This window comes from Aptenodytes patagonicus, chromosome 21 (genome assembly GCF_965638725.1).
Source record: "Aptenodytes patagonicus chromosome 21, bAptPat1.pri.cur, whole genome shotgun sequence".
Lineage (NCBI taxonomy): Eukaryota > Metazoa > Chordata > Aves > Sphenisciformes > Spheniscidae > Aptenodytes > Aptenodytes patagonicus.
This window is the reverse complement of record NC_134969.1, coordinates 1,727,511-1,747,803: the sequence shown is the minus strand read 5'-3', so window position 1 is coordinate 1,747,803 and position 20,293 is coordinate 1,727,511. Positions and strand designations below refer to the sequence as shown.

The 20,293-nt window shown below is 53.9% G+C and overlaps 3 protein-coding genes across 8 annotated transcripts in view; 1 reads left to right on the top strand and 2 right to left on the bottom strand.

Annotated features, from left to right (window-relative positions):
- Nucleotides 1-9,427, top strand: part of LOC143169845 (zinc finger MYM-type protein 4-like) — a 48,460-nt gene extending 39,033 nt beyond the window's left edge. For 4 of the 5 annotated variants that reach the window (XM_076357552.1, XM_076357553.1, XM_076357551.1 and 1 more), the window contains 3 exons: nt 494-742; nt 1,640-1,769; nt 3,236-9,427. In XM_076357552.1, the coding sequence (XP_076213667.1) occupies nt 494-742; nt 1,640-1,769; nt 3,236-3,443 (587 nt within the window). In that variant the 3' untranslated portion in view covers nt 3,444-9,427. Of the gene's footprint in view, nt 1-493; nt 743-1,639; nt 1,770-3,235 lie in introns of those variants that run through there. The other variant, XM_076357554.1, reaches the window with a different exon arrangement.
- A 1,368-nt stretch (nt 9,428-10,795) lies between these two features.
- On the bottom strand, nt 10,796-12,178 carry LOC143169654 (interferon alpha-inducible protein 27-like protein 2A). Its single transcript, XM_076357140.1, has 3 exons — nt 12,061-12,178; nt 11,540-11,701; nt 10,796-11,074 (listed from the first exon to the last, which is right to left on the bottom strand). The coding sequence occupies exons 1-3, from the start codon at nt 12,107-12,109 to the stop codon at nt 10,953-10,955; spliced, it is 333 nt and encodes a 110-aa protein (XP_076213255.1). The 5' UTR covers nt 12,110-12,178; the 3' UTR covers nt 10,796-10,952.
- Nucleotides 12,179-12,481: 303 nt separating this feature from the next.
- On the bottom strand, nt 12,482-18,901 carry LOC143169656 (interferon alpha-inducible protein 27-like protein 2A). 2 transcript variants are annotated; one of them, XM_076357142.1, is made up of 5 exons: nt 18,742-18,901; nt 14,028-14,116; nt 13,599-13,637; nt 13,057-13,215; nt 12,482-12,722 (listed from the first exon to the last, which is right to left on the bottom strand). In XM_076357142.1, the coding sequence occupies exons 1-5, from the start codon at nt 18,882-18,884 to the stop codon at nt 12,628-12,630; spliced, it is 525 nt and encodes a 174-aa protein (XP_076213257.1). In that variant the 5' UTR covers nt 18,885-18,901; the 3' UTR covers nt 12,482-12,627. The 2 variants fall into 2 exon arrangements, with proteins under 2 accessions (XP_076213257.1, XP_076213258.1); XM_076357143.1 differs by lacking the exon at nt 18,742-18,901 and adding an exon at nt 14,400-14,499 and having other exon boundaries at nt 14,028-14,087.
- Between the last annotated feature and the right edge of the window lie 1,392 nt (nt 18,902-20,293).

Here is a 20,293-nt window from a genome sequence, read left to right as displayed (position 1 = left end):
GGAATTACACATTTTTGCAGTTGGCTGGCTGTGGTTTGATACAGTGAAATTAGAACTTATTGAGATTCTGCTGGTGTCTGCAACCTTCTTTTATATCCTTCTCTCCATTCTTCAAGTATTGGAAGATCATGCTGTTCCACAGCTTGATTCTCCATGCTCCCTCTTATGTTCGTGCATGCAGTGTTCTTGGTTTTATTGGAATTACAATTGCTTATGATAGGTCTGAATTTGATCTAATATGCAGTTCATTAATACAGAAGGTTAGCTGAAAGAGAACTTACATGCATCTCTGGCAAAATCTACCTACTTAATTTTACTCATTTCTGCCCTCCCACCCTGCTCATGTATGATGCTTTCATTGCTTTGGGAAAATTCTGAAAATCTGCTAGATTAGTCACAGCCTGTAAAAGCTGTTCATTTGTAACTGAATATGGGGACAGCCCTAAAATTGCATAAATAACCCTCTTCTTTTTTCTTTGCCCATTGTTTCTAGGTTATATGTTCTCAAGAATTGAAGAGGAACACTTGTGGGAATGTAAACAGCTGGGTGCATATTCCCCTATCGTTTTATTGAACACACTTCTATTCTTCAACACCAAATACTTCCAACTAAAGAATGTCAGTGAGCACCTGAAACTATCCTTTGCCCATGTTATGAGACGCACCCGAACTCTGAAGTATAATACTAAGATGACATATTTACGTTTTTTCCCACCCTTTCAAAAACAAGAGGCAGAATCAGGTAAGTGAGTGCTTTCTGATCATCTGAATTTTGGCAATCATATTTGTATTGTCTGTTCCTTTTTTTAAAAAGGACTGGGAAGAAAAATATGTTATGCAGTAAGCAGAGCTATGAATAGTTTGACTTCTGCTGTTATCCTGTACATTTTCAAAGTTTTTTTACTCTAGTAAGGTTTAAAGAGAAATTCTGCATGAGCCAAGGTATCCAGTAAAAACTTACGAAAGAGGTGCCACACATTTGGCTGCAAATTTAATAGTCTTCTATAACATCCTAGGCTTGCATAAAGCTTTGTTAACTACTGCATGACTTAAAGGCCTTTTCTGAAGTCCCTTTCTCAGGACTTCATATTCTTGAGGTCCAGACCCTTATTGTGCACTTTTAATTCCCAGATTTATCCTGGGTCTGTGTGGTGGATAAACAAGGCAGGCCAAATGGAGAGCAGCAGTTTAGATGAAGCTAGGAGCTTGCACATGAGTAGGGACTACCCTCTTGACCTCAGAGGCAAAGAAATAGAGATTTTTGTTTGCAGTTAATTTTTGGTATTTGGAAAAGGGAAGTCTTTGATTCTATTGGCTTCTTCAGTTAATAGTTCCAGTATGTTACATGAATTCTGCTTTATTAAGAAAAATTATATCCTCCATATTTTTCTGCTAGATACTAGTTCTTGTTGATTTTCTAGAAGAGGAATGGGCTGTGGACAGCCTATAGCATATGCAATCTTTTGCCCATCCAGCGGATCAAACCAGTTGACTTTCTTTTAACTCATAATCCGTTCAAGTAGTGCGTTTCTGTGTGATGCGAAGTCCCATCACTAGGTGCTAGGCTAAGTGACCAGGGCTTATTCTTGAAGGCGCTGTTTTTCACTGAACTTCTGTGATGCCATTTTTGTGTATCCAGATAAATTATCTGTAGGCAAAAGGAAACGCAGTGAAGATGAGGAGATTCCAACAGCAGTGGAAATGGCTGAAAATACAGATAACCCCCTGCGATGTCCAGTCCGACTTTATGAATTTTACTTATCAAAATGGTAAGTGACAGAAGTTGATTTTTGATCTGTATGTAGACTAGAACAGGCATTTGGGCAAGGATGCCACTCAGACCTTCCATGCCTGTGCTGTGGGCTCCTTTCTCCAATTCCTAATCCCCCAGTGGGAATGGAACCATGCTGATAGGACTCCCGGCATCAGTGATGCTGTTAGACTCAGCAAATAGGTAGTATTTGTTACTGGTGTTGAGTCCAGAGTAGAGTTACAGAGAGATATGTATTCTTTAAATGTCTGTTTACACATCCACAGGGTGTAAATGTAAATGGGGGGCATTCCTACAGTGACCATGGCATTCTCATCTCCCTTAATTCCCATACAGGATCCTTCTTTTGAGAAGCTTATAACTAATATCCTGACATCATGTTCCTTGGGAAAGAGCGTAGGTAAAAGTGTGAATTAGGTAAAACTGCTGCTAGCTTTTGCCTGCTGAAATGTGAGATTAATTTTTATTTAGGAGTTAGAAAGGAGACTATATAGCAAGGACATAGATGTAAATCATTTTGTCTATCCTGTTTCTATATAAACTTTAGTTAGATCATTGAGCAGGTGGAATATGATGTTCTTCTCTTTTCAAAGAAAACATGCAAAATGAAACAGCATCTCATTAGTGTCAGCTAAAACTCAAATAAATCACCCTCAAAAATGCACCTACTGAGCTTACTACAAATAGTCCCATTACTTAGGCAAAGGCGTGCCTAGCAGCTGTCCTGACTCTTTGTCTCCCTCTTCTTACCTTCCTTGTATTGACTTGCATATCATTAGAAGCTTTTAGCTGTCCTTGGGCTGGGAAAACATTTTCATGCTCCTCATCATATATCATAGCTGAACCCCTGCAGTGGTGCAAGCAGCAGTAAAAATTCACTTTGCTGTTTTAATGTGAATATTCCAAAGTCAGGCAGGAGGGATCCTTGCTCTAGAGGACTTTGTGTCTTCCTACCAGAGCCTGAAATCTGCCTCACAGTCAGACAGTCAGCCTTTCAAGCAGATGGGCTTACCATTCTGCACCATGAGCAGGCAGGCTAGGATTTAGTTTTGCTAGGTCTTGAACATTCCCTGTGCCAAAGTCCACAGCAATTCTGGAATACTAGAACCAGTTTCATTCAGAGATTGAATGTCAAATGTATCTATTAATCGTATCACGATGCTAGTACCATTAACTGGATGATACTATGATTGAAGAACCACATCTGTAAAGGAGTCACTAATTTTCTTTGTTTCTTTGTAAGCAACTAATGCTAAGTGACCTGGAAACAACTTAACTGTTCCCTAAGTTGAAGGGGGGAAACCAAGTCACTAACGGCAAGATTTTAATTATGCTGTTTAAATTACAGTGGTGTTGTCTCAATGTAACTTTCATTTTCTTCACTGTTTCTCCTGAACGTTTTTGTGAGTAGTATTGTTAGTGCTGCCTTCCGATAATGTGCTCTTCCTTTCTTTACGTTGACAGTTCTGAAAGCGTGAAGCAGAGAAGTGATGTATTTTACCTTCAACCTGAGCGCTCCTGTGTACCCAATAGCCCCATGTGGTATTCCACATTGCCAATAGACCCAGGAACCTTGGACATCATGTTAACACGTATTCTTATGGTGAGGGAGGTACACGAAGAACTTGCCAAAGTCAAATCAGAGGACTCTGATATTGAGTTATCAGACTAACTGAAGTGGGGTATTTTCCTTTGAATACACATCAGAAGCACCAAACTGTGAATACGTCCAGCCTTTGGAAAATGTGTATCAAATAAGCCAAGATAATGTCACCTACAGGCATATTTTGAACCACAGTGGATGTACAAACTGGAACTGGAAGGAAGCAAGCTGTGTAAGCTGCAAGAAAAAACATCCTGTGGCACCGATAAATCCTCTGAACAAATTCAAGATGAACTAACCCATTTGAGTGGTGCATAAATCCTTTATCTGTTTAGGATTTTAAAAAGTTGTGAGATATTTTTAAGGAAAATGGTTGTGTAAAATCCACCATAACAATGTTGGGCATGGAGAGCTAGACTGTGGCTCACGTGACTTCTCAGCCTGATGGCTGGCAGTCCTTGCTGCCAAAGAACACGTGGAGATCCTAGAGCTCTTCACGAGGACAGGAGAGAAAGTGGCGATATTTAGACAAACGGACACCTTCCGTTATAAATACACGTACACACATGCTTTTATAATTTTTTTGAAACTGGGATCAAATGTTAGGAAGGCAGAAGCCGCTGGCATGTCTGCCAGGGAAGCTATCTAAATGGACAACTGTCTGGCTGCTATTAAATGGTCACACGATGCCAGAATCTAGCTCTCAGTCCAGGCTAATACCAGCTCTAGCTCTCTTGAGTCTTCGACGTGGAAGAGGTGCTGTAGGTCAAACTTCAGAGCGATCATGTTACGGGACGAACATTTCTGGGGTATGTACAGGAGAGTGACTGTCCTGGGGTATGTGCAGAAAATCCCTTACCTAGCCCAGTAGCTCTGCAGTCTGTCGATATAATCTAGCAAATACTGTGGTGCGCGGAAATTTTTTTTCCCTTAAGGCAGCTTTCCTTTCTCCTCTTTCCCTACTCTTACGTTTTTGGTTATTTTATAAGGCAAATCTGGAGGGCCTTGTCATTTCAAATGAAAGATACATGCACTCTTTCTCTTTCCACCTTTGCAACGCGTGCAGTGTTGTACAAAGGATGCAGTATTACTTTTGACAACAGAACTGTGGTAGAAAATTACCTTGTGTGTTTTTTTCCCACCCCACCCAAAGAGATTTAGTCATAGTGTTGGAAATCGAAAGAGATTTTTTTAAGGCTTGGCTGTTACTGCGTCTTTTTGAAGAGAAAAGCTCCCACATTGTGTTTAGAGGACAGGACATTATCAGATACTGTCTGTATCTCCGTTTTCTCAAGCTATAGATCTGTGTTTCTGATGACCAGTGGTCACAAATTCATTGGAAACCCAAACTATTTTTAAAGAAGATAATTGTATGGTTTTTATCTAGCTCTGGTCAGTTATCCATCTTCTGTAACAGGGGTCTGATATTTGATCTTGTCACTAAAATTTCAAGAGATGAAAATCAACAGCCTTGAATTATATTTCCTTTTTTTTTTGTTTTGTTTGTTTCTGTTTTTTCATTATTTTTTTAGCAGTAACAAAAGTAATTTAACAAAAATAAAATCAGAAAGTAGTCTATTGACGTTGTGTACTCGGTAGTCCTGTCCCTGCCTGTAACAGATTTCACTGATGTATTTTTTAATACAGAAAACTATGTGAAAAGTAAACCTGCCCCTGATTCTGTCTGATCAAAGCCCATCTGTGTCTGTCATTTCTGATCAAAGATACTGCTTTCCTCACGTCCTGGCCTAGCACTCTCGGGGGAGATGTTTCGGCCATGATACGTACCCTGCCAGTAAACTACCCAGGCACTTGGAGGCTCAGGGATGCTCCTGAGGGCTGATTTCTTGTTCTGTGAACACTAACCTGTCCCTCCCCGTAGTTATATTAAATAGTGAAATAGCAGGCATGGTATTTTGTATTGGGATGGTTGATAGAACGTTTCAGGGAAAATAAAATCATTCTGGAAAGATTAGTGTATAGGTCTGTAGGGGATAAAAGAAGTCCGAGCTGTGTCTGTTGCACACAGGTGTGCCCAGAACCTCGATGTCAGTAGGAGGAGGGGAAGGATCCAGGAATTTCTCTATTTCCTGGGCATCCCCTGCAAGAGTGGAGCTGTTCTTGGCTGCAGCAGGCTGCCTTTGCCAGCTCCCTCCTTCCCTGACCGCCCCCAGGGAATAAGCAAGAGAGCAGTTAGGACAAGCTGTTGGGAGGGCTGGCTTTTGCTGGGTGGGATTGTCTAAAAAATAATACCACATCTGAGTTTTCCCTTAATAGACATTAACAGAAATATTCCCATAGAATAAAGTAGTATATTTGTATCTTATGAGAAACGTACTCATTTTTCTTTCTCTGGAGATCCTCACTCTTTCTTGTCTGTGAACACTTTCATGTACATTAATTTTTTCCAGGTACTTGGAATGAAGGATATTTGCCTTTCATATTCTCTCAGCAAGGAAAGGTAAATCACTTTAAGCTTGACTGGCTGAAAGCGAAGTTGTTAAACATTGTGCTAACTCCTTTTACTTAGTGGCTCTGAGAGGAGAAAGGTTTCATTGCAGTTCGATGAGGTAATTAACAGGACAAGTAGTTTTAGTTTCAATTTCTCTGGTCAGATACCTTCTGCTTGGAGGCCCTTTGGCAACGGTGTGCGTTGTCTGGGGTGTGCCTGGGCTATCTTTGCCTCTCGAGGAATTTCTAGTCAGCCCGGCTAGAGTTCACACTGACTTATAAGATGGATTACCTTGAAGTGTTAAAATATATTTATAGATTATACACACAGGATCAAAGTTCTGAACACTTAGACAGAGTTGTCTATAATAAACATATCTGAATCATTTGCTGACCGTGCAACAATGTTTATTACTTGAAATACTCTTTTAAGGAGAAAAATCATGCTGTAGTCTCAGTGTGGACAGAGAAACGGCAAAGATGAGTGTGAGAAAGAAAAATAGAAGATTATGCTTCCTGCTAACAGCGTTTCTGTCGCTATCCCTTCCCACTGCTAGACACACGTTGTTTAACTCCCCTTAATTTTCAGTGTGCAGGGATGATGGCATAGCTGTGCAGACCGATTTGAGAGCGTGGAAGTGAGCATGTCGTGTTACTCCTTACTGAGTGTATTCACAGTTCTGGCTGCTAACGCAAGTCTTTCTTTGGATTTTGCAGAGATTTTTGTTTAAAATGCTTCTGGAGTGTGGCTATTACCTCCGCGGTGCCGGCAGTTTCCTGGCAGTTCTCACTGCGAGAGGTGCTCGGTGCAAACCTGCTGCTCTCTCCTGTCTTCGGTTGGCTAAAGAAGGAAACTGGGGGCACGTTGAATGCCACAGAATTAGGTGCAAAAAGAAGTTAAATTCTCTTATGAATTATTCTGCTAACTACTGATCTAAAAGAAACCCCTGGATTTCTCTGGCAGTAGTCACCAGCCGAGTGATGGCTCCTCGGAGACTTGAAATAAGATGGCAGCAAAGTCACTCATTTCACGTTTCCCCAGGGTGTGCTCCCACAACGGCATGGCTCCACCGATGCCGTTTTAGTACCAGGGTCACAGAAGTGACTCTGAATGTGCAATAAAGTCTTTGTTTTTTGGCAACAATCTCAGTAACTCTTCCCAGTCCCTTGAGCAATAGTTTCACTGTTGCCTTAAAAAAAAAAAACAAACAAAAAACCCAACAGAACAAATGCCCGTGTATAAAATCCTTATGATGCTCTTCTCAAATCACTGTCCGTGCTCGCTCTCTAGGCTGGAGTTTTGCTCCCATCAGCACAACAGGACCCTCCCTCTTTTTCCTTCACATGTCGTCCATTTTAAACATTCCTAACAGAGCAGAGGCAAAATTAAGATTTGCTGTCTTCTATTAAACAGCTGCTCGTCTGCAGTATGTGTCCAGTAGCATGATCAGCCTTACAAGACTTAAAGAAATAACAAGTTTTGAGCAGCTGAGCTACTGAGCAGTTACTGTCCCCTTCTTTTGCAAGAGAAACTATCTTTTTGAGGACGGTGTTTTTTAAGCGAGTATGAGCACCAAAAATCTGTAAAAATCATGGACCATTGCTGAGGAGAAAGTCTAGAAGGAGTTTTAGGAGCAGTGAAGCTGGATAGGAGTGTACTCTGCCTCTTGGAGTTGCAGGTCTTGCCTCGCTGGTGGCTGGTATGAGTGGAGCAGGCAGGAGCCGCTGCTTTTCATCTCCTCGGCAGATGAAACAGCAAGACTAGTCCCTACACGATCACCTCTTTTCTTGTCTTACTGTGGTCAGCTGCTTGAGAGAAATCTCTTTCCCCTGCATGACGGCTGCGGATTTGTCAGGCAGGTAGGACTAACTCTGCTTTTCTATCTTCCCTGGGAGGAAACGGTTGGCTTGAAAAGGGGGGTTAGAGTGTTTCTGCACAGTGTTACTGCATTTGTTAAAAAGTTGACTCCGGCCCTTTCTTAGAAGTTGGATTTTTTTAAACTAAGGGGGAAATTACTCGTTTAGTCTGTCCCGTGGCACGAACAGATCCCCTCCAACTCCATCCCATGGCTCCCACGTCAAGCCCATAGCACCTGGCTGAGCTGTAAGATCTTGCATTTTTATCTTCAGTTTCTTCCCCCTGCCATTTCCAAGAAGCATTTGGTAACTTTTCTTTTGTGTTGTGCTTTATGAGGAAACTATTTAGGACACACCAGAAAGAGGGAGTAATACCAGAGCGAGTGGTGGCAGAGGAGCCGTTGGAGGGTGCTGGGAAGGGTCTGGGCGGCAGGGTGCTCTTACCGTGTCCTGGCCTAGCTTGGGCAGGTGAGTGATTGTACACGGCAAGAAACTAATATGAATATTTAAGTGTCTAGGTTTCATCATTTTATATTCAAAGCATCTCAAGTGGATGCCATTAAGAAAAATTAGTGGATATGGGCATGAGACAAACTTAGAGAGAACCTCAATTTAAAAGCATTTCAGTTCCTGCACCTAGCGTGGTGGCAAATTGCAAAATCTGCAACAGCTTTTCTGTTTTTCAATTTTCATCAATAGATGCTGCTGCCATGGAGGTCATTAGCGCTCAGTCGATGGCACCAGTGCTAGATCTGGTCCAAGGAGTGTTGCAAGGCTGTAGAGTGGTTTTAAGAGTCATAAAGGCTCGAAGGAGCCCAGGCATCTTGGATTCTTCTAGCCACAGTACTTCAGTTTCTTTGGACAGTAACATTCACTAAGCTGATGTTTTTTCAGCAGATATATGGTGTTTAATAAAGAAACAAAACCTGAAATATCTTAGATTATCACCTGCTTGGAGGGAAAGAGGGAATTCGTTACAACTAAACAGTTAAGCTAAACAAAACATCAAACATCAAATCTCAAAATGCATCCCAAGTGCACAATTTTAATTAACACAAATGTGGTCCAACTTCTCGGCGTTCAGACTTATGGATGCAGGCTGCAATAGCCACATTAGCTATGGCTTGGTTAATTTTGTGGTTCGTAGTCGACTATTAGATATGCCAACGAATGGCATACCTAGGGTCTTAGGTCTACGAGTCTTGGACTTTTTGTTCTCTTTTCTACATATTTATAACACAAAAAGCCAGAACAATTTGAAAAGGTCTTTTCGACCTGCTGGGAGCCAGGCTTCTTCCTTTAAGAGAAGGGTGTGGGTGACGACTCTTGACTTTCTCCCCAGTTAAGCCACTGACTCATTATACAGCCCAGGATCCAGCGTACACTTCACGTCACTACTGTTGTATCGATGAAGCCTCATGTTTCGTCCCTTGCCAATCTGTACCTCGGTTGTACCCATCTGTAAATTGGCCAGACTTTCCTACCTCGTTTGGGTATTATGAGGCTAAATTCTGTAGGATGCTTTGCAGCCCCGTGATGAAAGGTGCTATATAACTGCAAAGTGTTACTTCAAAAGATTTAAATAGGTCACCAGTGCATCATAACCTATATTAAAAAGACTTTTTCTTATATGAGAATTTATAGAGTTCAATGTATGGTATTAATAAGTGAATTATTGAGACCCCCCAAAATAGTTTTTGTTTGAATCGTATCTGTATTCTGGAAAAGTGATTAAAAACCTTTAACCTTAATAAAAGAGTACATCCTCATTTCCTGTATGATGTTGGAATCTAAGTTTAAAAGCAGAAACTCACAGATTTTAAGGGGCAGGGGGTGGTGTATTTTTTTTCTAAGCCAACATTTAAACGGCAGCTTAATATCTTCACGGCAAGGCTTGGTCTTTCCCACGTGGCCGTACAGCATCTCACACTGAGTTTTGCTCCTCTTTGAAGCCTCTGGGATCGGCTGTAATCAGATCAATCACCAACAGAGTTTGTTACACGCACCCCTGCCCCCCAAACTGAATGCAGGGGAAGTGGTGGCTGCTTGAGCGGTGCCCGACGCCGTCAGCGAGGAGAGTCCTCGGGACCGAACATCGCCTTTGCTCTGTCACCCTGAAATGCCACAATCGCCCAAGAGCCACAGTAACACGGAAACACCATCGCTCACCTGAGACCCTCATCGTACTGCGCTTGATGTGGCTTCCAGTAAGGGCAGGGAAAGTCTCATGGGTTTCCGAGTGCAGTCCCTAAGGCTCCTCTGTGTTAGGAGCCACCGGAGCTTTACTCAGTGCAGCTTTTAAGGCCCCGATCATGCAGCTGGGTTACACCTTGTTTTGCACCGTGCTGGTGCACCCACAGCCGGGCGAGTGCCTGTGCAGCCAATGTAGCCTCACCAAGCCCAGGAACCAGAGATGGTCCTTGAAAACAGATACGGGATTCACAAGCAAAAAAAATTACACGAGTGCTGATTAAATGTTCCCAGCAGCCTGAAGAACGAGCATGCACACCCTGGTGCAGCCACAGTCACCAACAGACCTCACAGGCGCACCGTATGAGTGTCTGGGGGTGCAAGGGAGAGTATCTGTTTTAATGGAGGCTTAATATATTATTCTTACTATGCAGCTGAGACTTTCATGCCATCATTTGAGGTGAGCTGGGTTTGCACAGGGATGGCCGGTGTTCAGGAGACAGGGAAAATTGGAAATAGGATTGAGAACAATGGCGTGTGAACTGCAGAAGTGGTAGGGAAAGACTGTGTCCGCTTGTTGACCAACACTGTTGCTTGATGCATTTAAGTAATTAATTATAGAGAGTATAGTAATTGAAACCCAGCTGATTGCCAGGGAGAGCCTTGTTCACCCATGCTTGGGACACAGTATGGGACACGTGCCACATGTCAGTCCAGTCTATCATCCGTCACCACACACAATGTAAATTAAACATAGTTTATAACAAACCTATCTACAGCCTTGCCAGCGTCTTGGCTTTTTAGGGGAGAGAGTGCAGGACTGAAAAATCTGCCAGTTTGGGTCTGTTCCTGGACCACTGCGAATCCTGAGGCGCTTGGTGGGCACCTGGGCCCCGACCACACACCAACCACCACAACACCCCCACCTGCAAACCACTTTTATTGGTTTCAATATATTCATTGCTCAAGCGGATCCGCAGCTCTTAAGAGGGCGGCCGAGTCACTGGGGGGTCTGCGAGGGCTTCCCAGCGCCTGCCATGCTGCCTGGCAGAACCCTCGGGCTCAGGCACCTTCTCGGCTTCACTTGGGTTCGTCATCTGGAGTTGTCTTCCCCTTAAACAGCGTGGCACCAGCTGCCGCACCGAGCGGCCCCAGCATAGACGTCAGCCCAATTTTGGCACCAAGAGAGAAACCTGCAGCTCCTGCAAAGACAGAAAGAGGCGTGATGCCCCGGGATCATCGATGCTGCCTGCTGAGGGACCGAGCACCAGGCAGAGATAGCCAAGGACTTCTGGGCAGAGAGCCAAGGACCTCTCCAGACTGTGCCGGAGAGCCGGCCTGGGAGCGGACTCTGCTCCCTGAGCACAGTGAGCCCCTTTCTGGCTCCGGCCAGTGCTGCCGACGAATGCAGGCGTTGTTCTTGGCAGAAGAGCAGATGCCTACCTGCACAGCCCCCGATGTCCTCAGCCTTGGGTGCCCTACCCCAGCAAGTCCTGACTCTTCTTACTACATTGTGGATTTATCCCTTCCCCACAGTTTTGGGTAATTCAGGCCAATGATGGGTTAAAGGGCTGGTTTGGCTCTACAGCAAGCCAAGTGTATAACCCCGTGCAACACCTCTGGGGATGAACCCAGCGCAGCTCAGCTCCCCTGCCCTCCCCACTCACCGATCGACTGCAGCACGGCCACAGCGCTGCCGGCAGCCACTCCTCCGTTGTTGGCTATGGCAGCTGCTGACATCATCTTGGCAGCCACAGACCCAGCGGTGATGCCGGCTGCCGTAAACCCCAGCGCGCAGATGCCTGCTGGGATGCCAACGAGTGCCACTCCTGCAGGCAGACCATCATGGTGTCAGTGTGGTCTCTGCGACCCACATCTCCCCTGCCACCAGCATGCCGGATCCAGCCTCCCAGGAAGGACAGAGGCGTCAGAGCAGGGAGAGAGGGCTGCGGGGTGCAGGGATGGGGACACCCCATCCTCGGGGAGGAGAGGAGAGGCGTGCAGGGCTGCAGCAGCAGGTGCAGACAGATTTCCAGGCACAGGCCAGCGCTGCCCCCTCCCTCACAGCTGCGCCCAAAGTCTCCCCGGCACTCGCAGCCCCCCAGCCCGGTCAGGTCCCCCACTGCCAGCCTGGGGACAGGACCGGGCAGCGAACCCAAGCGCTGCTGATCCAACGCCAGACCCTCACCTACTCCGACAGCGGCTCCAATGGTTGCTCCTTCGATTTTGTTTTTCATCGCTAAGAAGGAAAAAGGCAGGCAGGAGGGCGGGCAGGCGGGAAAGCTTCGCTCGGACGGGGCCGAGCGCCCTGCGCCGGGCAGGGCAGGAGCGGCTGTGCCGGCAGCAGCTCCCCCGGCCCGCCGCACCCCCCCCGGGAAGCGGCCAGCGTTGGGAGCGGCCCCGCTGCTCCCGGGCCGGGAGAAGAGGGGAGAAGGGGCGCACCCCGGGGTGCCCACCGCCCGCGGCCGCCCTGCCCGCCGTACCTCCCTGCCCTGCCCTGCCCGCCCGCCCGCCGACCCGGAACTGGGGCCGGCCCGGCCCGGCCCGCCCGTCCCCGCCCCGGGGCCGCCCCCGCTCGGCGCATCACGACCCGGGGGAGGAGGCGGAGGTTTGCGTCGGGACGTCTTTATTTGGGGAGGGGTCAGATATAGCGGGGGGGAAGCGGGCACGGGAGAGATGCAGGGGGTCCCAGCGGGGGTCCGGGGTGGGGGGTCACGGCAGACATCAGTGAGGGTCCCGGTGGGGATCCGGGGGATCACAGCAGGGCTCTGATCCGGGGGATCATAGCGCCGATGACAGCCCCGATAGCTGACAGGGCAGCTGTCACAGCTGTGGGGACTCCTGCTGCCCCTGAGGAAGAAGAGGAGAAATCAGCCGAGCCCCCCAGCCCAGCCCCGGCATGGGGCCCCTACTGTGCCCCATTTCCTGGGGGAGCACCCCGAGGAGGAGCAGCCCCCCCCCAAACCTCGCCTCCCTGCTGCCATCAGGCATCCCCGCAGCCAGGCCAGCGCAGCCAGCGGGGCCGCACCGGGCACCCCAGAGCAGGTGGCACCCTGGGGGTACCCACTCCCGTGGCCACCCCAGGCCCTCGCCATGCTGCTGGTACCGCCCGGGGAGGCCAAAACATGGGATGTGCTGTGGTGACCCCATGGGCACCCCGTGGCACCGCGCTGGGAGCACTCACCAAGCGACTGTGCTATGGCCACCAGGCTCCCAGCAGCCACCCTCCCGCCATTGGCCATGGCAGCTAGAGACATCATTCTGGCAGCCACGGATCCGGCTGTAATTCCTGCTTTGGTGAAGCCCAGAGCACATAGGGCTGCCGGCATCGCAGCAGTGAGTCCTGCATCAGAGAGCAGCAGTGGTGACGCTCTGGCAGACACATGCGTGTTCCCAAGCTGCAAAACCCTCAGCCCCGGGTTGCTCCTCAGACACATGCATCCCCCAGCCCCAAAACAGGGGGGGTGTGGAGGCAGAGCTCCAGCTCGCCTGGGGCAGCCTGGAGCAGAGCAGGTGGTACAGGGTCCCAGGGCCAAACCTCCTCAGCCAGGGCATCAAGGGGGTCCTGCACATGGGCTTCTTGGGACAGGCTGAGGGACAGCGTTTTGGTGCGGGGGCGGCCCCCCCCAAGAGGGGTCTGTGTGTGCAGAGCAGCAGCGTGAAGCCCCCAGAAAGTGATTTATTTCCACGTGGCGTCAGCCATCCCCGTGCCCACCACCACCTTACCGATCCCTATGGCCACCCCGATGGCAGGGCCGACAAAATCTGTAACAAAGGAGAGATTGAGGGCGGTCAGTCGGCAGGGCTGAAAGCGAAGGCGAGCTGCTGCCCTCGCTCTGGGCAGCACTGCAAGGGGCTTCTCCATCCCCTGCCTGCACCCGCAGGCCCCCTCCTGCCCACTGGAGCAGCGTGTGCCTCTTCCCAGGAGCATCCCGGTGCCTCACACCACTGGGACAGTGGCTCGCGCCTTCTCCAAAATGCCGGGGAAGCCCTGACGCCTGTGGCCGGCCGTGGCCCTGTGCCACGAGAGCCCTGAGCCCCCCTGTGCCTTTGCTCAAAAGCAGAGGGATGTTTGCCGTGCCCCCAGGGGCCAGTGCCCCATGTCCCCCATGCCGTCCCGCTGCAGGGCCCATGCCTTTGACCCTGTGAGCTTACCCATGGTGGGCTGGCCTGGGCTGGAGTGAGACGTGTGCCGGGTCCGGTCTGAGCCTGGTCCTTCAGGGAGCAAGAACAAGAGTTTCTTCCTACGGCAGCGTGGGCAGCGAGCGGGGCCAGTGAGGCCTTGCTCTCCTGCCTGGGCACCCGCAACCACCCCCTCTCCCACCCTGTCCTGCCCCCCAAGAGTCCCCGGCCACCCCACAAAAGCAGAGACCCCCCAGACCCCGCGTTTCTTCCCAGCCCAGGGCTCCCCGGCCCCTCTGCCAGCCCAGCGGGGCAAGCAGCCCCCTGATTTTGCCCCCCCAGCTTGGAAAAGGGGTGCTGTCCCCAAACACCTGTCGCGGGGCCCTGGCACCCCATGCCACCAACCTGTCTGTCTGCTGCCCACTGAGAGATCAGTGCTGCCGGAGCACACCCGCCACTGATAGCAGGGGCCTCAGGTGACGTCAGGACAGCAAATTTCCAAGAAACCGTTCTGCTCGGTTTCATTTTCCCTGAATTCTTGGCACATCTCGGCGTTTACCCTTGGTGTGCCTGGCTCTGCCGGTGGTGTATCTCCTCTGCAGGAGGTGGTCGGGCAGCGGGGCAGTGGCTCGCCTGTCCCCGGGGGTCGGACCCCAGGACTGCTCCCCACAGGGACCCCTCTCCCCCCCGACCCCCTCGTGGGGACGTGGGGACAGGAGGTGCCGGGGCTGCCGCAGGGAGGATGCGCCGGGCAGGGGGGAGGCTCCTCACGCCTGTTCTGTGGCGGCTGGGGCTTCATGGGCATTTCCCAACGGTTCAGGACCGGTGAAGCTCCGTGGTTTTTGACAAGGACTACGGGCAGTGTGGGTGGTCTGGGCAGCGCAGAGATTTCCACTGGCTGGCGGCAGAGGTGCAGCCCCTCCGGCTGCCTCCCCTCCACCGGGCATCCTCAAAAAACGGCCAAAGCCCCATTTTGCAAGCCCCCTTTCCCCTGCTCCCTGCACCCTCTCCTCACCCTGAGCCCTCTTGGGGCAGGACGCAGCCAGCCCACCCGGCGGCAGCCCCTCCGGGCCGGGGTGGCGAGGACACAGCAGGTGCCGTAGCGCATGCGCCGCTGCAGCTGGTTGAAGGGGACCAAATCCAGTTGCAAGTTGATCTGGTTCCTTTTTACCAGCCCCAGGGACGCACCGTCTCTCCGGAGGCGCTGTCTGGGCTGGTGTGGGCATGGGCGTCCTGGCGCGGGGGTCCCAGCCCAAAAATACATACTTCTTAACATTCCATAACGCCAGCCGACTCCATATGGGCATATGAAGAAGTATGTAGGGTTGGGAGGGAGAGGTGGGCAGCATGGGGCTGGGCACGCAGTGGCCGCGGTGAAGCCTGCGGCCGGGCAGGGGCTGTGGGGAGCACCTCCTGCCTATCCCCGGATCTGGCCTCTGCCTGCGCCCGGCCCTGGGTGCATCCCCAGCCGTGACACTGCCCGTACAGTGCCGTAGTGCCCACAGCCATGACAGAGCAAGGGTACCCACGTGTTTGGAGAGCGAGACAGTGCCGCGGCCAATGCATGTGCCTGGGACGCCGAGTCTCTGCACCAGCTGGAGGGCGTCCAGGCTGGCGATGCACCCGCTGCCTGGTATTTTGGCCAGTGGCTGCCCTTTGTGGGCAATGGGACGCCCTGGGATGTGGCCGAGGCTCAGCAGTTTGGGCCATGGGCCACTGTGGGGGGCTGCACCTCTGAGGTGATGGGGCCATGGCCAAGTGCCGTGTCCCATGAGCCCGCACGGGCCAGCACGGATGGCGGCAGTGGGTGCCTGCACTTGGAGCTGCTTCTGCATGGGCGGTCCCCCATTGGCCCTGGCTCTTGGCAGGGGTCCCCACTGCTGCTGCTGCGCTGGGTCAGGATGCATCAGCTACACTCCCCCCGGCACCCCACACTCCCCCAGCACCCTGCAGCACCCCAGCACACCCCCAGGACCCCCCTGCACCCCACACTGCCCTGTCGCCCTCCCTGCTGCAGCCCGTGTGCCAGAGCAGCAGTTGCAGCTCGGTGCAGCTGGGGCCAGCGCTGGGGGGAACCCACCTCCCACATCCCCACCCGCCCTGCCTGGCTCGTTTGCAAGGCCGGGAGAAGGACCCGGGGGTCCGGGCCCTCTCCACCCCCTCCCCATCCCACAGCTCTGGGCAGGGGAGGCTGGAGATGCCTGTGCCCAGGGGAGGGGGTTCAGCTGAGATCTCAGGGGCTGGAGACCATAAGAGGAGTGCGGGGGAACTCCCTGGCCCCGGTACAGCATGGGTAGGGAGCATGCCCCACGGAAGGGGCAAGTGTCACCACAGCCCATCTGTGCCTTGACCCCAGTGACCTTCCTACCCCCAAATTTGTAGCTGGAGCAGTGCGACGGTGGGGCGCAGGGAGCCATGCCTGGGGTCCCAGCCCTGCCCTCTCCTAGCACAGGGGAGCGAGAGGTGCGCGGGGGGCTGGGCCACAGGCAGGAGGGACGCGGGGCTGGCCAGGCCCGGTGCGGCCGTGACTCAGCGCCGGGAGCCGTGGCCACACGCGCTGCAGCTCTCTGCAAGGAGCAGGTGGGTGCCAAGTACGCGCTCACCTCGCCGGCCCTGCTCACAGCACCCGCAGGCAGCGGACATGCTGCTCGGTGGCCCCTGAAGCCACCAGCCATCACCATGGGGTGCAGGGCTGCTGCCAGCACAGCCACGGTCCACCCGGGATGCTCCGACAGCACCCCAGGGCCTCCCACATGGCCGGTCCCCAGGTACACGGCACTGGGGACCCCAGAGACACAGCTCCCAGGACCCAAGTCCCCAGCCCAGCAGCAGTGGTGGGGCAGAGTGTGTCCAGCTGGACCAGCATCCCTGTCCCCCGCAAAAAGCAGACTGAGTGGGCATCTAGGGGCTGCAGAGGTGTACCCTCTTAACCCTTCAGGCTCCGCCAGCCCCGCAGTGCAGTGGGATGCTGCCGCACAGTTTTGCTGTAGGAGTGCAGGAGATCCCAGGGGCCTGCAGGGCTGTTGGGGTGCAGCAGGAGCCAAAAGCCGGCTGTTGAGCCCCCACCCTGAACCCCCAGAGCCAGGGCGCAGGTCAGGGCTCTCGCATCCCAGCCCACTTCAGCTCCAGCTGCCTCGGCTGACCTTCGGCAGCCTCCCAGGACGGCAGTGGTAGAGGTACCCCAGCCCGGGGGGCCCCCACAGCCCCATCCCATGGCACTGTCCCCACAGCCCTCAGTCGGGCTCTCCAGGTGACCTTGGGGGCTGCACCCAGCACCGCAGGATGCTCGCCGCATCCGGGGTGCCTTGTCTTGCCCGACCCCAGGCTGGGCCACCCCTGCATGCTCCCACCACCCCTCCTTGCCCCTGCCCTGCCCCACAGCCCCTCTCTGCCCCACCGCCCTTTCTGTGCCCAGACGTTCCCAGTCATCAGCGCAAGCCCCTCCACAGCCCTGGAGTTGGCCCCACCGCTGCAGGCAGCCCCAAGCCCTCCCCAGCCCCAGCGCTGCCCTTGACGGCTGCAGACACCACCCCGAGCCAAAGCCTCTCCTTGCCTTGCGTGCAGGGAGCTCTGCCCTGGGGCAGCCCCTCTCCCACGGCTCCTCTGTGTCCCCACACCAGCCAGGAGCTCCCAACCTGGGCAGCCCCCGGGTCCCCCGCCTGCCCCAAGAGCAGCTCCCTGCCCTGGGCAGGGCAGCTTGTGGGCACTGGGGGCAAACGGCCTTGCAGGGGGAAGGCGGAGGAGCTAGGGGGGCTGCCGGGGCTGACCGTGGTGGCACCCACATGCTTGCATGGCACCGAACAGCCCCAGCCTGTCTATAAAAGGAAGCGTCTTTTTTCCCCCGCTCCCCCCAGCGCCACGTGCCCGGCCATGCTCTGCAGTCGCTGCCTCACAGGGGCCTTTCCAAGTTTTACTATTCAGCGCTGCCCCCCCCACCGGTTCTCCCCGGCTCATCCATCCCCGGCAAACCCACTGCAGCAGCCACTCCAGCCGCTGAGCGGCTTAAAAAATAAAAAAGAGGCCCAGCGAGGAGGTGGGAGGTGGGTACAGGAGGAACGCTGGCAGGGGGCACCTAGGGGAGTACCCCAGCCCCGTCCTGCTGCCCCTTCGCCTGTGGGCATTGCCCGTTTGGGGCTACGGGCACGTGGCCCATGGAGCCCTGGTGCACCCAGCTGCAGTAGTCAGCGCTTCCCCCCGTGCATGTCCAAAATACAATGCCAAGGTGCCCAGGAGTTGGGCTTCCCTTCCTGCCCCATCCCACTGGCGTGGGGTGGCCCCGCTTTGCATGGCCGAGGGCACCCTGGCTCCCTGGGGAGGGGGTGACCGGCCCCGCTGCAGGGGGGCACCCGCAGGCAGATGGGCCGGGCTCTGCCCCGCTGTGCTGCCCGCTGACCCAAGCACCCACCACCCACGGCCCCCCTGCAGCCGGAACCTGATGGGGGTGCCCCATTGCCCCCCTCAACCCCACAGAGAGTTAGTTTGCTGCTGCCCCCGCTCCTCCACCTCCACCCAGGCTGGCCCGAAGCGGAGGGGGGGCCACGGTGACCCCCAGCCCTGGGGCTGCCCCCTCCCTGCCTACACCAAGCTGCTGCCAGGAGCTGAGCGCGGGGCTGCGAGCGGCAGCAGCGTCCCCAGCCCAAGCGGGGCTCGGCACCAGCCAGGCTGGCTGAAGGTTAAACGCCGGCGGCGGGGAAAGCCCCACTGCCTCCCGCAGACCCCACACCTTCCGCCCCACACGGCCACTTACGGTCCTGGAGGTGACACCAGCTGGGTGCAGGCTCGGCTGGCAGCAGCGGGCTGCAGTGACACCCGGCACGAGCACGATGCTTCCCCGCTCGCCTTGACTTTGCCACAGGACTCCTCCGGCTCCTCCGCAGGAGCTTGCAGCATCCTCCAGTTCAGCGGGAGAAGTTCCTCGCCAGGGAGGGAGGGAGGGAGGGATTTAAGGCAGACCCTGCCTGGGATGCGGACGCCTCCAGGCGCAGGTGAAGACCTTCTGCTCGCTGGGCACCCCACAGCCCCCTCCTCGCACACCCCATCCCAGGTTTGGTGCCCCGGCACACGACTCGCAGCGTGCCCAGCTCTGGGGATACTGCGCGGGTCATCTCTGCTGAGAAGCCCTCTCCCTCCTGGACGAGGCAGCCAGGGCTGCCAGTGGCACGCAGCCAGCTACCTCTGCCCCCCGCCACCTGCCCTGCATCCCCTGGGTGCCTGGTGGGGGTCCCAGAGCACTGCCTTGGGGAGAGCTGGCATGCATTGCTGGGCCCAGCAGCAGCCCGGGGTAGCTCGGAGGGCAAAGTGGAGCCCGTGGGTCGCTCAGGAGGGCGAAACCTGTTGCCACTGCAGCCACAGGGGCTCCCCTGGGCCGGGGGGACCCCACGGGGATGGGGATCCCCAGGCTGCCCTGGGCCACCCACTCTGGGTGTCCACAACACCCACGGGACGGCTCTTCTAGCATCCAGAGCAGCAAAGCCCAGGGTTACAGGGCTGCTCTGCCCACCCCAGGACCCCGCTGCCCCTGGGCTCCCACCGGTCCTACCTCTGCCTGGGGAAGGCTGGCGGGACGAGGGGGACCCCCCGCTCGGGGCTGCGGCGGGGCAGGACGCCAGGAGACACCGTATTGTGGTTCCCAAAGGGAAAAGCCAGAAAAAGCAGCACGGTGTCCCTCCCGCGGCGGTCCCGGCAGCTCCCTGCCTGTCACAACGCCCTCCCCATCCCGGGTGCGCTCTGTTTGCCTGCTATTTTTGGCAGCCTCCTAAGAGCTCCTCTCAGGCTATTAATAATGAGAGTGCGAAATTCGTTTGGCCTCTCCTATATAAGGAAAGGTAGAGGCTTAGAGGCAGCTAAATATACTGGCGCATGCGGGAGCAAGCGGGGAGGCTTTGGCACCGAGTGTGGAAAAGAGATTGTTTGAACAATGGAAAGACGGACTCACTCGGCACACGGGGCCCCGCGCGGATGGACAGACAGACGGACGGAGGGAGGCATGGACAGAGGGTGACGGTGCCCATGGGCCTGCACCGCAGCACCTGCATCGCACCCCGATGTCCCTCGGGGCCCCGCTTTGGCAGGACGAGCAGCGGGAGAGGGGAGGAGGCGCCTGCAGCAGGGATGCTGTGCGAAGCCCCTGTCCCGAGCCAGCCGTGCTCTCCCCAAAATGCCTACAACTAGCCCACTGGGCCAGCAGCAACCCAGGGACAAACGCTGAGTCTGTGCCCGACCATGGAGGGACGTGCGGGGTGCCGGTGCCGGCAGTGCCACGGTGTCCCCAGCTCCCCAGGAACTACCAGCATCTCTGC